At 44.8% G+C, this 18,367-nt stretch overlaps 2 protein-coding genes across 3 annotated transcripts in view; both read right to left on the bottom strand.

The window, feature by feature from the left end:
- LOC126292223 (G-protein coupled receptor moody) overlaps window positions 1–18,367 on the bottom strand; it is a 1,247,805-nt gene that overhangs the window by 393,617 nt on the left and 835,821 nt on the right. The window lies entirely within an intron of this gene.
- LOC126292224 (uncharacterized) lies at window positions 1,291–18,029 on the bottom strand. Its single transcript, XM_049986096.1, has 3 exons — window positions 17,818–18,029; window positions 6,248–6,474; window positions 1,291–1,684 (listed from the first exon to the last, which is right to left on the bottom strand). The coding sequence occupies exons 2-3, from the start codon at window positions 6,467–6,469 to the stop codon at window positions 1,436–1,438; spliced, it is 471 nt and encodes a 156-aa protein (XP_049842053.1). The 5' UTR covers window positions 6,470–6,474; window positions 17,818–18,029; the 3' UTR covers window positions 1,291–1,435.

Raw genomic sequence — 18,367 nt, 5'->3', positions numbered from 1 at the left:
AACCAATACTATCACTTCTCCAACACGAACGCGTGAAAACGCCCCCTTTATAAGAGGACGCGACACTCGACTCTGACAGTGTTGTAGCAGTAGTGGACACCAGAAGATCCTGAGGAAGATCCCAGCAGAGGGGTGGAAACGTCGATCATTTTAGAAGAAACATGACGCGGCCTAATAACCCAGAAGATTTTAACTTCAGTGACATCGGCCACGGAAGCCTGCAGAGTTACATAATATCAGCTTATTCCCAAGAATCAGCAGCTTTCACTCAGTTAATATTGGCAGAAATCCAACCGGCATTTGGATCGCACTTCCTTGACCCTTATGCACAAAGGGGTGTAGTATATTGCTGCATCCATTTCCAATAAGCTACCACAAGAATTCAAAAATCTTAGCCGTAAGGCACGCGCTTTCAAAAGTGAACTGAAGACTTTCCTCAGGGGTCACTCCATGTATTCTGTAGAGGAGTTCCTGGAAAAATTAAGGTGAGTCCTAGGTTATATTGTTGATTGCGTTTACTTAAACTTATGGCTTGTCTTTTTTTTTGGGTTCATAAATATTTTATTTTACCTGTTACTACTTTCATGTTGTAATTTCAAGTACTGACAAGTTCCTTGACTTTGGAGATTTGCTTCTCAGTTTGGTCCTATGGAGCTAGATGTGTGAAATAAAATAAAAAGTGGGACACTTCAGCTGGCGCGGGTGCGTGACCCAGTACAGGAAGCACCAAAGCCTGCAGAGATGAACCACGGACCCCGGAGCAGAACGCAGCGGTAAGAACACGCAGTGCAAAGCGGCTGGCGGCAGTTGCTGTGTGCCTCGCCAACCTGGCTCCAGGCACCGTCAGCCACTGAAAAGCCAAAATGAGCGTTCTTTGTGGCAGTTGGACTCACCACAGCTTTGCCAAGCCACATAGAACTAAAATGTGACCTGGTCTTTTGCCTCAACAGGAGGTGACCTGCTTCCCCATTGCTGTTGTGTCAGTGATGCTCCAGCTTCAGCAGCGACTGACAAAGTCAGCTATGCAGCAACTTGCCCCACTGTAGTGTCCGCACAGTAATTCTTGCTCCGTGCAAGTCCACTTGCAGCTTCTTGCAAAAGTATGCCTTACTGGCTCTGTCCGCTTCCCCGCTGTAAGGCTTTTTGCATTAGCCTGTTGTAATCTTTTCTGCTAATACTGCCACTAGTTTTAAACTGACAAACAAAGAAAAGCTGTGGTGCAACAAAAATAATAAAGATGAAACTGAAGAAGAAAATAAAATGTGTAAGAAAGAAACGAGCCCACGAGAATTACTTCAAGGAATTTGATTTATTGCTACGGTTTGCCCCAGGACAAACGGAACATGCAGTGGCACAGGCTAACAGTGTACAATGGACACACGAGAACAAAGGCTGCCCCCTGTGTGTTTCTGGCCAGCTGACACGTCTTCAGCGCCTACAGTTTCTTGAACTCGCCGGGCGACACGGCCAGGTAGCAGAAGAGCCCTCGGCCGGGCAGCTCCTGCGCCGCCAGGTAGGCGCTGCCGTCCGGCGTTCGGTGCGACAGCAGAGGCCGGATGGGCCCGGCGCGGGGGAGCCCCGCCAGGGCTGCCAACTCGTTGCACAGCGCCTCGGCCAGGGGCGCCACACGCTCCGGGGGTGGCGGCGGGTGCAGGAAGGGCCCGTGCAGCACGCCGTGCCGGACCTGCCAGGGCGGCCAACCACTGGCTACTAATGTGTCCAGCAACTGAGTGTTTGACCCCGTAAACTGTTGTATCTTAAGTAAGCCCTCAAATATTTGCTTCCTCTACCATCTACTGCGAGAACTGTTCACTGCTAAGAAACTGGCTGTCATGTTAAAATGGTGTGCTGGACCGAGACTTGAGCTTGGAACCTCGTGTTTCACGGGCAATGCTGCTACCGAAACAGCTATCCTGGTGTCATTCGTGTCCAGCCCTCACAACTTTACTTCCAGTTCCTCTCTCCACCCTTCCAAATTTATCCTTGCCCTCCTCATATATATTTACTCCTATTCAGTCCCTAATATCCTGAAGAACCCCGAAGTCCTCGAGCCCCACCAACTCACACTGGTGTCATCAAGGATCTCTAAGCCCCAGGAAAAGTTCTAGCAGCTAACGTACACCTATGCTGACATCCAGATACATAGAGGATTCAGTAAGCACAACGACTTAAGTTCCACATTCCTTCTACACATTTCTTCTAAATCGCCTTGTGGAGTGTGTACTGTAAGACCTTCGGTACATACACCATCAGATTATTTGACTTGTCGCTCTACCGAAGTAGGCGAGTGTCAGCAATATGTCTCGTGGTCTTATCGTGGCGTGTTTATCTTCTGCCGTTAGGTCAGACAATAGAAATGCCACTTGCACGCTTAGAGCAGCAGATTGACGGTGACCAACTTTAAACAGAACTTGATTCATTTTCACACACATTTATTAAAATAATAACAAGCATAAAAATTACTTTACTTGGTTCTGGATGCTATTTACAATTCACAATCTAAAATTCCTTTGGTCTTGGTACGTTAATCTTATTCTTACATATCTGTGATACTTGACAAAGTGTCTATACATTTATCTTCATGGCTATGTACATGAATATGATTATCTTATTAGGCACAGACTGAAACTTGACTATGGACTGGTACAGACAAATGCAGACTGGTACAGACTAATGCAGACTGGTAATTGGAGGTATGTACACTCATTATAATACCTCGAGCGTTCAGGTATCACTGCGCGAGTGTGATCTGCGAGGAGAAAAGGTTCTACGTTAGCAGCAATCTCATTGGCTGCGTTACATATTAATATGCAGATCGGTGGAAGCAGAATTTGGTCTGTCTCTAAGACAGCGCCATCTCGTAGTACGGAGAAGGATGAGCGCTGCGCCTGCGCTGTTGTGCTTAGCGGGGCGCGCTCTAGTGGGAAAGTTGCGTACGCTCTGACTACTCGGAACTATGTACACGACACTCCTTCAGCCATAGAATTCCTTAGTACCAGATTCCCCAGAATACCGTGTGAAAGAAAAATACCGCATTTGGATGTCAGGAAGTGATCCCTCATCCAGAACCAAGACAGTAGTTTATCTAGCAAAATCAGTATGGGGGCATTTTGAAAACATGTGTATGGAAACAAGAAGTTGGCGACACTGGCACATCACTCAGCGCATCGGAATGTACCCTGCATTACCATGCTAGCCACCGTAGCTCAGAGAGTAGGCTGCTGGGACATCAAACCTATATCCAACATGAAGATATGGCTCGAATCCTTCTGAGGTTCCTTTTTCACTTCTGAGATGTCCGTTCAATAGTTCTTGTTCAAGAGCAGGGCATTATTTTGTCACATGACAATAGCTTATCACATGAAAATGCAATCCATTAAACTGTATGTGTCTACTGACCGCACAGAGCACAACAGTGACTGGTCCTGTCAATTCTTTGTAGGGTGGCTGGAGTTCACAAGTGATGAATACAGCAGTATGCTTTTTGTGCGGGGTTCACTCCACAACTGTGCTGCTATTTCTGCTCGTGCGTATGCTGCACAGTACCCTCAAAGGCGCCATCCCGATAACATTGTTTTTCGTTGCCTGGAGCAACACCTTGAGGAAAGCGTAATCTTTGTCTACAAGTAATGGACACAGGTTCTGATTTTTTAAACGAACAGAAGCGGTGATCCTTGAAACCGTTCACTAATCACTTCCCATGATATTGCAAGGCTATTCTAGATACCTCAATGATTGGTTATAGAATTGTGGCATGATGAACTGCACCTGCATTATTACACGTTAACTCAACACCAGCGATCGCATTCTACGAGTATAGTTCCGTGAACGGCTTTTGCACCAAGTGGAAGACAACGAACATTTTATAAATAAATCTAACTGCACTCGTGAACATATTTTCAACCTCCAGAAAACCCATTATTGGTCAGAAGACAGCCCACATGCGACTTTCAGGCATGCTCTTTTCGTTAAGCTGTGGCTTGGGATCATGGGAGGAGTGCTTTTGGGCCGTTAGCTATTACTGGGCAAGTTGAATGCATACCTGTATCGTACGTTTCTTTGTAACACTTTGCCTGACGCGTTAGAAAACGTTCCACGTGATGTTTGGCGGAAGCTATGGTTTCAGCATGACGGCGCAACTCCACACTTTGGAATGAACGTGCGTAACTACTTAAATGAAGCATTTCCACAGAAACAGATCGGTCGTGGAGGTCCAATGTTCTGGTTTCCATGTTACCTTTACCTTAGCCTACAAAATTTTTTGTGGGGACACTTTAAGGGAAAAGTTGATGGTACACCATCCGTGGATGTTCGCGACGTAGCAGGTCGCGCTCATTCCGCTTCGGCAGTGGCGAATACAGGTGTGTTGCGCAGGGTCCAGCAAAGTGTGGTGCAGCGAGTGGCGAGGTTTCTGTAAACGCAAGGTGATTGCTTTGAGTGTCCCTAAAGTGAAAAGTGCTCGTACGTGAAATAACAGCTCTGTGCAAAGAAAGCCTGGGCGTCAAACGTATAGAAATGACTTATTGTGTGTAGCATAATGTGCGATCTAGTCTATCCCACCTACTGTGTTTTACGCACCTCATTGGATACAAACGATGTTACTGTATTCACTATTATTTTCTATTTGCTTTGCTTGTGTCGTAGACGAAACGAAGTGGTCGTTTACATAGGTAAGAAGTTCATGTTATGTTTTAATGCTTAATTAAAGATAGAAATAAATACACAAGATACCGCATTGTGAAGGTGTGAAATGGATACAATTTGATGCTTTCACTGATAATAAATAAATAAATTTGGTACAAATGCGACTCGAACATCGTCAAGTGGGCATATCCGTTTCCCACGGCATTGCCTCGTCTCGCAGAACTAACGGGACATCTCTGGCACAGCTCAGAGTTCATGCTACCTGTTCTCGGCTAGGCTGCACCAGTTATAGTGCTGCCAGCGCCTCGTTTTTTAAATCGCAGTTCTATTAAATCCTTTGGCGGGACTAAGTTTTGCTAGATACACTTCGATCTTAATTTTGAATGAGGAACTGTATGGCGACTGTCAAGTGAGACATTTCTTCTTCTCCCTATATATCACTATAGTGCATCCATTAATCCCTTCCAATTTGAAATACAATAAGACCATGCCTACTTGACAATGGTCATGTCATCTTATGCATATTATAACCCTTGTCTACAATGAGAAAATAGTCGACACCTGAAACAATGTGCCAACTTTCAATCCGCCTGCAACATATCCTACCCTATTTACCCTTATAAATGTAGTGCCAAATCTCTTGCAACCAGACAGACTGTTCCCATCCTCCTGAAGAACACATCACTCTGTCCAAACAACCGCCCTTGCATTTCCACAGATTTATATCTGGCAACACAAGACATCATCTTCTATATACAAACTGCCTGCGAGACATCCCCTGACCAAGAAAATTCCGTGGCTTGTCCCTGATAGAACAAGTGTGAGACCAGCATTCTGCTATGACGCCTTATTGTGAAGTCTTCTGCGCTACTCTGTAGACGAGTTTTAGATGCAGTCAGATTCTGTACAGAGTTTGCTTGTTAAATATTGCAGACTTGGTACATTTCTTTGTTTAATTGCAATAGCAGTGTATATCTATCTTACCCAGTGCTCACCCCCTTAAGTTATGAAACAGCTCTTAGTTTCCAAAGTGATAACGTGTCGTACTTACGTCTATATATAATTTCACTGAGTTAAAAGGGTACTGTGCAATCGTATCACTGACCTGAGGTACTGCAAAATGCCTGCACCCACTGTTCTGTCCTGCAGATTCTTAGACAACTTTCCCAAACAAATGCACTGATATATTCAGGGCTATCCGGAGCAGTGCAAGAAACAATGCTGTGCATCCTGGTGGAGACACCTTACAATGAGCGTGATGTACCGGAAGGTCTCGGTAGCCACAGTGGACTTCGACACCAGCTGCGCAGTCCACATCCACTTGGCGACACTGTCCTCAGGGCTGCCCAGACAGACGTCTGGCTAGATGGAGCCTTCTTACCAGAGGCCTAAAGTCTAGGGTAATCGAGTGTCTCGAAAACCACAACTTGGTCCAGCACTTTGTTTAGCAACCGTGATCCTTTTGTGAATCTCACTTTGGACTCGTGGCCTTTTCGGATTAGTGCACAAGCCGGCAGTGTCTGGGCAGCCAGGACCGCTCTCAGGTGCACCCCTTTCCCGCGCCCGCTGCCCATCAGTGGCTGTCCAGACGGCGCCGGCTTACCATGAGCCTGAGGTACTGCAGCGTCTCTGCGGCGACGGCGCGGTCGGGCACGTGGTGCAGCGTCCTCGCCCACTCGGCCACCCGCACCCTGGCCTCAGGGCTGTCCAGAGAGGGCGCCTCGTGCGCCAGGGCGCGCATCGCCGCCTCGAACTCCGCGTCGTCGCCGACCGAGCTGGTGGAGGGGCAAGCGCACACGTCGCCTGGGCTGCCTGGCCGCTTCATCCCGGCTGTCGCAGCAGACCACACCGTCCCCCAGCTCTTGGCACACCTCTCCACTCTTTAGTAACAACGCATACCGTTTATTTGTGTGTTAAGTTCCGTGGGACCATGAGACCCAGAGTTGCTTGGTCAAGGAACGAGTCTATATGCAGATTACTCCATGCTAATTAGAAACTTTATAAACAAAATACCCAATTAATAAACCCCTAGAAATGTTGAGAAAGTGTAAATTGGTTGAAAGGTCTCTGTTGGATTCCTTTTACGTTAATTTCTTAAATCTGTTGTCATTTACGGCATACATTCCACTTCTGAATTTACTGTACGTTTCTGACTCCATCTGGGAGGAGACTGAGCAGTGGAACGTGTTACTTTTACACATAAACAAGAACGATCTGTCACACTACTGCACTTTAAAACACAGTTTATATGTAACTCATCTCACACAGTCTCATACGGAACCTACATCCGCTTTCTTTTATATACTGTATATAATAAGATACTGTCATCCCCCTTCCCTTCTGTGTGAAAGGATGAATGAGCAAATGTATTTCTAGTTGCATGTTTGATGGTAGCAGACAAACCTGTCTGCTAGAGAACAGTAGGACCAACGTCGGAACAGGTAGCTAGGCTTTCCAAAAACAAAGAGGTTTCTATTTCTGGTATGGTCCAGTCCGTCCCTTCTCATGTTGGTATAGTTAGCTGCCCCTCTGGTCACTTCCGTTTGTATCATTGAAGCACCCTCGGTAGGGGCCCACGGCAGTCTGCGGCGAACGTCTGAAGTGGTAAGATCTCTGGCTAAGCGCGTCTCTGCTAACTCCGTAGGACAATGGATTTCTTAAGTTCAGCCTAACTGAAAATTTAATCACCTCTATTTCAGGTTTAGATCTAAAATATCTAATGTTATCTTAAATTGCAACGCAGTGTAATTCGAGTGTGAAGTTCAGAGTATCTTCCAGTAGTTGCTTTGTCACTACTTTATGAGTAAAGTGGAACCACGTGTTGATCAGTAACTCTAACTAAGATCATCAGTCTTAAATGCGAATGTCCGTGACATTATACCGACTCGTCTTGACATTTTTTTTTCCAATATAGCAACTTTTCTTTACGTTCAACCCACGTGGGGTGTACTTTGTGAGACCAGTACCACGTGCTTATACAATTGTTTGACCCATCAGGTTAATAGTAAGACGATAGTAATCAGTTCCAGGTTTTTCTTTTGTAATTTGTGTTTCGATGTAATTTATTTTAATTATCGAAATTATTGTAGAGTTACACTCTTTGTGTAATCCAAGTTCACCACGTGAAGCATGTAGTGTAATCATCAAAGTAGCCCTCAGCTATTCTTTTTGGGAAGATTTCACAGAGAGTTAGTATGAATTTAGTATACCAGTGTGTGCTAATTTCATGAAGGACAGGATTGCGCTACGACTTTAACTTCTTTGGGTGAAAATTGAATCGGTTGGTTGTCGTTAATTTCCTCTTGCATATGCTTCAACGTCCTTCGTGTGTTATTTTATGAATGTAGTGTTCTATGCAGTCTCCCAATCTTGGCTCCATATTTGATGTGTTCCGTAAGATTACAAACTCACATTTTCACAATCCTAAATAAGGCACCAGTTTAGTTATGAATCAAGTTTAATATGCTGAAATGTTAACGGAACAATCATCAATGTTAAAATAAGTGTCCAGATATAAACTGATTTCTTTCTTTTTATTTAAATTCTCTTTTTGTATGTATATCACCGGTTGTCGTAAGATGACTATTAAAAGATTATAATTAATGTTAGTCTGGTTGGGACTTTGGTAAGCTAGACTGAATACCTGGTGAAAGAGTTGCTCAGTAATGCAAGGTTAACTTCTCCAGATTGCTCACAGCTCGTAACCCGCTTTTATTGTCTTTAATATCAGCACCGCTTTCAGTACAACTTAATGCATCAACGTTACATGGTGACAATGGCGATTAAGGTGAGGGTAGCACCGTAAGCATGTAATTGAGGGAAAGTGTAAAATGTAAAGTAATTCAGAAGAAGAATTGAACAAAGTGGAAGAAAAATAAGGGTATAACTGAAAGGGATTCAGGCAGTAGCTAAGAAACCGGGTATGGAGCAAGGAGGAACCACCAAATACAAAACAAGTGTTACATCGAGCATGTTATGTTCCAATGCACATGCATGGATCGGAAAAGTGGAAAGCAGATGAGAAGACTAAACGCCTAACAAAACTATAGGCCTGTATCTCTGATGTTGGTCTGTTGTAGTATTCTGCATTGTGTTTTATACTCATGTACCTTCCTGGAGACCGAAAATATTCTTTGTTGAACCACAACGGCTCCCGGAAACAATAATCGTATCAAACCCAGGCCAGCTCGCCCCGTTCACCCACGAGATCTAGAAAGCAGGAGATACAGGCCGCAGGGCTGATGCTGGGTTCCTTGACTTCCGCAAGTCGTTCGATACGGTTCCGCACTGCCGTCCAATGAACACAATACGCGCGTACTGAACGTCAGAGCGGCTGTCTGACTGGATCGAAGAGGTTCCAGCAAACAGAACACAGCACGTCATTCTCAACGGAGAGAAGTCTTCATGATGGACTGATGGATGGATATGTTGGTATGAGCACGCGACACCACTGTCTTCAGCGCACTCGCGAAACAGTTTGAGATGAATATCGGTAAAATACACTAAGCAGTGGTATAAAACAGCGCCTAAAAAAAAGTAACAGAAATTGGAAAACTGTGTGCGTACCCGCACAGAAGCACGGAACGAAGTACTGTGTCAGCACTAAAACACTAACTACACAGGATGAAAGTGGTGTAAGGAGCTAAAACAATATAGGAGATGGATGTGGCCGGCTGAGCGCAAGAATAAAAAGAAGAAAGAGCCAGCCACTCTGCAGCACACTAAAACCTCCAGCCTAAAAGCTGAGGCCAGAGTGCAGACAGACTACAAAACTTTAAAACATTAGTCATACTCGCCATCAGATAAAATAGAGAGGAAATCCCCACCGATATTTGCTCTGCCCATGCATCACGAGATAAACTGCACTCCATTAAAATATGCCGGACAGATATGTGCACGCCACAAGCATCACTAAACGGGGGATCCTCTCGCCGTACTAAAAAGCTATGTGTGAGAGGTCAGTGCCCAAGCCCAACACGTGTGATGGTCGCTCCATCCCGCCTCAGCAAGTGGCAGGAGGAACGCCACGGTGGGGTAGCTGACTTCGCCAGCCATAGCTTACTGGCCGCCACCGCCAGCCTGTCTTCGCCCCACAACTGCCTGCACCTCCTGTGTACTGCGGAAAAGACGGCCTGCCAGGGAACAGGACACTGTGGCACGTCCAGTCCTCTGCACCCCTCCTTGGCAGCCTGATCGGCCCGTTTACTTCCCCGTATTCCTACATGACCTGGCGCCCAGCAGAATGACACCAGCTTACCCCGCCGTTGGAGCAAGTACTGGTGGTCATGTATCGCCTGGGCCAATTTCTCAGCTGGGTACAGGTTCTACGGGATTCGCGCAATGGATTGCCATATATAGGTGGACGAGACCGGTCTTAATACTTTACGTTGAGGCTGGAGCAGGTTTCCACCTCGGCTCCTCCAGGCACCCAGACTGATTTCAGACTTGACTAATTTTAAGAAAAACAGTACGCCAGATTTTACATTCCAATCTGTGTTTTTTAACATTTTAGATTTGCATCACGGTTTCACAGTAGTTTACACTGACGGCTCCAAAGAAAGGAATTCCCTTGGCTGCTCTGTAGCGTTCCCTGACCATGTGACGCATGTATTCGCCTTCCTGACGAGTACACCGTTTTCGAAGCGATGATGGCGGTACTGGAGCAGATGCGGCTAATACAGGACAAACGGTTTCTCATATGATCCGATTCCCTTAGTGCCTTACAATCGTTACAGAAATCTTGAAACGTAAGAGTACCTTCGATGGTTTCACAATCCACAAGCGAATGTTACAGATCCATTATTTTTCACTAAAAAAAAGTAAACTCCTCCCGCACAGGCCACGAAGGCCCAGAGGAACCGACTGGCCGCCGTGTCATCCTTAGCCCACAGGCGTCATTGGATGCGGATACGGAGGGGCATGTGGTGAGCACACCGCTCTCCCGGCCGTGTGTCAGTTGCCGAGGCCGGAGCCGCTACTTCCCGATCAAGTAGCTCCTCAGTTTTCCTCACAAGGCCTGAGTGCACCCCGCTTGGCAACAGCGCTCGGCAGACCGGACGGTCACCCATCCAAGGGCAAGCCCAGCCCGACAGCGCTTAACTTCGGTGATCTACCGGTGTTACCACTGCGGAAAGGCCGTTCGCCCCATTACTTTTCACAGAATTTATAAATTACCTAGTAGGTGACGTAGGTAGTTCCATGAGACTTTCAGTGGACGATGCTGTCGAATACAGAGAAAACGCAACGTAATTGTATCGAAATGTACGAAGACCTGCAGAGGATACAGGCTTGGCAACTGACCCTCAACATAGGCAAATGTAACGTATTGCTAATACATAGACAAGAAGATCATTTATTATATGGTTACACGACTGCAGAACAAACACTGGAAGGAGCTGCTTACATAAAATATCTACGAGAAAATATCTAGGAGTGTTCATACGGAGCGATCTGTAGTGGAACGACCACATAAAACCAATCGCTGGTAAGGCAAATGCCGGACAGAGATTCAGTGGAACACCCTACAGCAAATGTAACTCATCAACAAAGAAAGTAGCTTACAAAGCACTCTTTTGTCCAGTCATTGGATATTGGTCGTCAGTCTCGGATTAATAGAGGAAACAGAGAAGATTCAAGAAAGAGTGGTATGTTTCGTTACTGGTTGATTTAGTAAGTGCGAAAGCTGCAAGGCAGCTTTTCGGCTAACTCCAGTGGCAGAAGTTGTAAGAGAGGCGTTCCTAAAACAGCCGACGTATACACTGCTTTGTTCTTCGTATATCCCGGGAAAATACCACGAAGATAAAATCTGAGAGACTCGAGCCAACGGAGAGGCTTACCAGGAATCTTTCTTCCCGCGAGACATTCGCGACTGGAACAGAAAAATTGGGAAGTGACACTGTTGGCAATGTACTCCTCACCACGCACCATAAGGTGTCTTGCGCATTACACATGTAGGTGTGGAATGGACAGGAAACGAACGAGATGGTGGGACAAACAGTGAAAGTGAAGCCCATGTAGAGACCACGGAAAGGACGACATTATAGGATGGTATGGACATCTTGAAAGAGTGAAACTGCCAGGATACCGAGACAGGCTCACGAAATGGCAATAGGAGGCAAGAGTACTAGAAGAAGACAGAAAGACAGACAGATCGTTGCAGTGAAGGACTGTCTGGAGGAGCAGGACAAGAGTGGGACAGAGAGGAGAGGGAACCGTGGCGGCAGGCGCAGAGGATGTTCTGAGCGGACCCAGCCAGGCGCAATATAATGGTGATGGTGGAGGATACGAAGTCAGCGAAAGGTTACAGGGAAAAGGACGACAACTACCTTTCAACTCTGATTTGAATACTTGGACTTTACTACTCGATATTTTCAATTTTGCTGAAATCATATTGAAAACGAGACCTGCTGAACGCCGCACATTTTTCTCCACAATGCTTACGGGAGCATTATTAAAGTCCAAAGCGTTTTTTCGTACAGTGTCCTATGGAGGAATGTTGCAGCGTCTCCCGAATGAGTGTGTATTGTTAACAAATTCCATGAAGGAATATGTGTAGAGGAATAGCAGCGGTGGAATTCCGAGACACTTGAACGACGGTTTATACGAAGTTGGCGAACTGACACCGAACATAAGTCTGACCGCTCGTTTCTAACCTGAGAATATTCTTGGGGCATACAGGAAGTTGCTGCGAAATATGACGTCATGCTACGGCAGTAAGCAAAGTAAACAAGTCTTTGCATTTCATTGCCAGGGACAATGGATATTATTCCTATATTGAACTTGGCAGAATTTAATTTCTACACGAGCTCTTGAACGTGATACTTGCAAGGTAGCATGTTTATGCACCGAGGTGATAAGTCACGCGACACTCTCTTAAGATGGTGTCGGACTTTCTTTCGACACACCTAGTGCGGCCACACGACGTCGCGTGGACTCAAGAGGACGTTGCAAGTCCCCTGCAGAAATACTGAGCCACGCTGCCACTACAGCCGTCCACGGTTGAGGAAGTGCTGCAGGTGCGAGATTTTGTGCACCAACTGAACTCTTGGCTCTGTCCCATAAATGTTCGATCGTATTCGTGTCGGGCGATCTGCGTGGACAAATAATTGGCTGCAACTGTCCAAAGTGTTCTACAAACCAACCGCGAAGAATTGTAGCTCTGTGACATGGTGCACTGTCATCCATTAAAGTTCCATCGTTACTTGGGAACATTAAATCCACGAATGGTCTGCAAGTAGCCAAACATAGCCATCTGAAGTCACTGACCAGTTCATTTGGGCCAGAGGACCTTGTCCTTATAAACACAGTCCACACCATTAATGAGCCACCACCAACTTGCAGAGTGCCTTGTTGACAACTTAGGTACATGGTTTCGTGGTGGCAGTGGCATATTCGAACCCTGCCATCATTAGCTCTTACCAACTAACTAAAATCGGGATTCATCTGATCAGGCCACGGTTTTCCAGTCGTTTAGGGTCCAACTGATACGGTCACGAGCCCAGGACAGGCTCTACAGGGGATGTCGTGCTGTTAGCAAAGGCACTCGCGTCGGTCGTCTGTTACCATAGACCATAAACACCATATTTAGCAGCTCTGTTTCAACGGATACGTTTGTCCTAAGTTACACACTGGTTTCTGCGGTTATTTCACGCAGTATTGCTTGTCTGTTAGCACCGACAACTTCCCGCAAACGCCGCTGCTGTCGGTAGTTACGTGAAAGCCGTCGGCCAGTGTGTTGTCCGTGGGGAGAGGTAATGTCTGAAATTTCGTAGTCTCAACACACTTTTCACACTGTGCATCTCGGAATATTGGATTCCCTAACGATTTCGGAAATGGAATGTCCCATGCGTCTAGCTGCAGCTACCACTCCACGTTCAAAGTCTGCTGATTCTCGTTGCACAGCCATAATCACGTCGTAAACCTTTTCACATGAATCACCTGAGTACAAATGACAGCTCCACCAATGTACTGCCCTCGTACACCTTGTGTACGCGATACTATCACCATCTGAATACGTACATATCGGTATTCTATGACTTTTGTCATTTCGGGACTCGGCAGTTCGATATAGGCTGTCAAATAAAACAAGTTCCAGCCGTCTAGTTTCTAATCTTATTTGATTTGTCAAACAGTTTCAGCGTTTTACTACGGCTTCTTCAGACGCCTGACCGACTTTTAGGAAGATTGTACCTCGGTTGTGATCAATACACGGGCCAGGAACACTGGTATTAGTAAATTTTTGTTATGGCGATCACCTCAACGATCATCGTCGGAACTCTTAACTAATACCAGTATTGCTGACCCTCGTTTTGATAACTATCGAGTGGGTCAAGGGCCTGAAGATGTGTAGTAAACCGTTGAAACTGATCGGAAAATAAAATAAGGTTGGAAACCAGACGGCTGATGTGTGTTTAATCTGACATCGCTACGCACTGTTAAGTGAAGGCAGTACGTATATTGTAACGTGTCATAGAAAACATCGAACGGAAATTAGCGACAGGTCGAAATCGTTCCGCAAACATGAATAATTCCCTATGTCTTTTTGTCTTTGTGGAACAATATCGAAAATGGAAATTGTGTTAATGTTCTTATTTTAGGCTACGAGGGATTTTACGTACTTCGGACTAAAACTGTGAAACTAGTCAATTCTCGACTGATGTCCCTGCAGCCCGTAAGCGTACTGTAATACTGCTGGCTTGGTTGCGGAGCATCTCTGCGGGCAGCCGCCTCTGTACTGAGTCGAGCGCGGGACACGGAACTGTCATGTTGTGTAGTGTGTAGCTCTGCACGTGAGAGGCACTGTTAGTATGGAAATTGAAGTGTTGCTGCAAGTGCTATTACAGTAAAGTGATAAAATAAGTAAATGATTCAGAGGGAGGCGCGTCAAGAAGTAATTTAAAAACGAGCAGTACTGCTGATAACGTATTTGGGTATGCTCTCGTTGCGTGTGGTACCGTACAGAACAATCATCCGCGCCGTGTTCGGCCTCCCATAGTGAGCTGATGTGAGTCAGTTAGCTCAAAAGAGAGCACCTAAGTGCCAATGACTTGTAGCGAGCATGAGGAGGTGCGTTCGATCATCGCGTTTCCGCATCATCAACAATCAGCCGCGCCGCGACGGTTACGCGAGAACTGAAAAAATAACTTTGCGGACAGTGATACATCATTACTAGTGACAAGGAGGGCTGTTACCGGATGTCTGTATGCGTGACGAGCGTAAGAACTTTCGTTCGGTCATTCGGCTACCGCATCATCAACAATCACCCGCGTCGTGTCGGTTACGCGTACGATCGTCTGAGTGATATTGTGGACTGGTAATCATACAGTAATTGGGATGAACACTTATGAATTAGAACGTAAACAGTACAACCTGCGATATTACTGTACTCGTTTCAGAATATAGTTGTTCATAGCAGACGTCGAACAGTGTTGTGTTTCAACGTTGAGTGCCTCCTCTAAACCCGCTTCCACGTTTAGATAGAGAATTTCAGGCAAGCCAGCAGCACTGTGGAGCAGACCGGTGCGACCGCCGCGGGATTATCAGGTATGTGGTGTGGACAGGGTGCATGGTCTAGAAAAGTCGAAACGACAACCAATTTAAAGGGTCCCCCACCCCCGTTTGTGTTACAAGCCGTACAAATTTTTTACGGCGTTGACGCCTTGGTTCCTCAGCCGCTAAGAGCGCTTTCTTAGGAGCCTGGCTGGACCACTGGAAAATCTCGCCCGTCTCTCCTCCATTGTCCCAACAGATGGAAAGGAAGTCTCATTCACGCCGTCATCACGCCTAAGCATTTCCTGGCAACGTGCCATGCGCGCAGCTTTGTGGCCATCCTAAGCATTTGTGGGATTCATCTGGAGGACGCTTTCCGCCATTTTAAATATAAAAAAAACAGTTCTCATTCTCGCCGCTACCGCTAGAGTTGTGTATACCGTACAGTGCTGCCATCTCTGTCACGTTTTCACGACGACCGCACGCGTATTTTAAAATCAAATCACCTGTTTCTATCTGTTTCCAGTCCTGATAAAAACAATCGGAGGTGTTATAACTTCAATGCACCTCGTACGTTAGCAGCTTCTCTTTTTTCAGCAATATTGTTTACCACACTCTCACAGAAGTCGCGACGACACAGTTTCGTATTAATTTGTATTTAATTAGCCGATTCTGCTCGTTATTTCTTTCCCATCTTAATATCATCAAGAAAAAGTTCTCCAGTTCCAGACTCCCCCCCCCCCCCCCCCCCGCCTTCCCCTCTCCACTGAATCTCACAGCCTGCTCTACTTCGACAACATCCGCCGACGCTTTCAGAGAGAGCACATTAAAGAAATCAGGCTGCATAAACGTGCTCTTGTTTTGTTAGCGATTAAAGAAAATACTGCCCATAATTACCTTAATGAAAAGGCTCCCGCGTTATTAACGGCGCGCTTCCATTAGGATAATTAGAAGCATTACAACTGCTAAAATGTGGACCCTCGTGCAACATCAAAAAACCGTCTCTGTGCATTCTTCGCTAAAGAATTGACGAGCTCGACAAAGTCCACAATGTAACTGTGGTGGAAGCGGTTGTGAGGGTTTCATTTCCTACAGACAGTATTTTTCACCATCGGCCATGGAGTGGATGACGCTTACAGAGATGTGTGAAATCCCTTGGTCACAAAATGACATGACAGCGTTTTCAAGAAATTCTTGGTGTGTAAGTGCAGAGCGGAGTGACTCCCTGTCCAGCACATACAAACTGTCAAAAAAATACAGAGGAGAAAGAGGCGACAAAGTAACGGTTCACTGCTACGATATTATGGGAGCTCAAACTCCAGTGTTCTGTTACAGCACCTCTTATAGTACTGTGATAAGAAGGATGGTTTGCATCATGAACTTGTGTTTTCTTGTGAGTAATTTGCAGTTTTTCACTTAAACAGTTTTTGATGTTGCTGAGCAGTATTCGTACAATAATTTTTAAATGACCACACCGCCATTTCACTGTGTTGTTATTGTTTATTTAATTACTTCCTAGTTTACGGCCTTTTATACCATTTTCAAGTGATTCAGTGTATGTCATTAACATATATTAACAGGAGAAGCGAACATTATGTCCTTCAGTGTATGTTAGAGACAAACTCAATCACTTGAAAGTAGCATGAAAAGCCGGAACCTTGGTCATGATTAATTAAACAACAATACAGTCAAATGGCGGCGCGTTCATGTAAAAAAAAAAAGATTTTAACTTTTTCACTCTTGTTTTCATTACCATCTCCTTCATATGTAAAGAATGTTAACCACTGAAATTTAATCACCGACTATTTTAAGTACTTTATGAATGAAGAGACTGAACATTATTACATCTGTGCTTGAAACGCTAGAGCCAATAGCACAAACCTATTGCCATTATACGAACCAGTAGGTCCTAATTAAGTATTCTTAGACACACGAAATGCATATTCACCAATAATAACTTATATACGATATTCCTTACACAGTGACTTAATTCCTCCAGTCTAGCTACAAGTTCTCAAGAAAAGAAGTGTTTTTTGTCAGAGCTACTGAACTGTGTGCTACTACCAGTCAAACTGTCTTACTTTCTTCCAAAATAGCGTAAGTTTGTCGAAAGGTCGACTTCCACTTGATGAAAAATAAAGTTATTGTATATTGAAAAGAGAGACGAAAAAAGAACATAGTCACCTGAAACGCAATTTTTAAGGAACTACCCTGAGAGACCAAATATAATACAGTATTATACGAGAACTAATTTACACTTCACAAATGGAAAATAGAGCGAGCATATAAAAATGGAAACAACATAAGGAATAGACACTTTCGATTAACACGGAACAGATTGTAAGCCTACCCCAAAAAGTGAAGAGGAAGAAGAAGATTGTTCGCTTTTGATGCTCTAATTATTTATCAAAGTCCACATTTGTACTTCAGCTGATTTTGCCCTCTATCGCCGTTTTCAAGAGATGAATATAAATGTACGTACTGATTAGTGATAGATACATTCGTGCAGATATACTGACATCACCAAAATTGCCTTAGAGGGAAGAATCGGCCGACTGTTTTATATGTTAGTATTATTTACTCATTTCGAGTTAATAAAGTAACAATGACCTTACAAAATGATTTCAAAATTAATATTAACGCATGAAAAAGTTTAAAAAAATATTTTATACACACCCAACTAACCTATGAACTGCAGACTGGCTGAGAGTGCAGGAAGATGAAGCTCTATGTCGTCTGTAGGGAGAGTTTTGCAAACTCTCGCAGCGGAAACGCACAACAAAAGATTTAAAGTCTGTAATGCCAAAGATGTCTATTGCCGAAATTTCTAACAGTTCATATGCGTAACTACAACTGAGTATTTAGAGGTGCTCTTCAAAGAAACTATTTAACATTAGGCGGATAAACTGTTTCGTAGAATCTCTGTGTCATTTACGTCTCAGATGTTATTTGAAGCAGGCTACGTTACAATAACAATAACATTAAATGTGCACCGATGGCAAAATAGCGTCGCAGTGTATTAAACTGATCGTCGGTAAAAGAAAAATAAACATCTCTGTCATTTACTTCTCAGATATTATTTGAAACAGGCGACTGCTACGATACAATAACAATAACATTAAATGTGCAGCGATGACAAAATAGCGTGGCAGTGTATTGAACTGACCGTCGGTAAAAGAAAAATAAACATTTCAGCGAACTCATATATTGTCTTGGTTCTACAAACAGTGACGGT

Source organism: Schistocerca gregaria, chromosome 9 (genome assembly GCF_023897955.1).
Source record: "Schistocerca gregaria isolate iqSchGreg1 chromosome 9, iqSchGreg1.2, whole genome shotgun sequence".
NCBI classification, from domain to species: Eukaryota; Metazoa; Arthropoda; class Insecta; order Orthoptera; family Acrididae; genus Schistocerca; species Schistocerca gregaria.
The sequence above is the reverse complement of the archived record's forward strand: the minus strand, read 5'-3'. Positions and strand labels throughout refer to the sequence as shown.

Coding starts and splice junctions, on each gene's coding strand:
- LOC126292224 (XM_049986096.1), bottom strand. CDS start 6,469: ATGAAGCGGCCAGGCAGCCCAGGCGACGTGTGCGCTTGCCCCTCCACC. Junction 1,685..6,247: donor TGCAGTACCTCAGGCTCATG/GTAAGCCGGCGC, acceptor CCGCCCTGGCAG/GTCCGGCACGGCGTGCTGCA.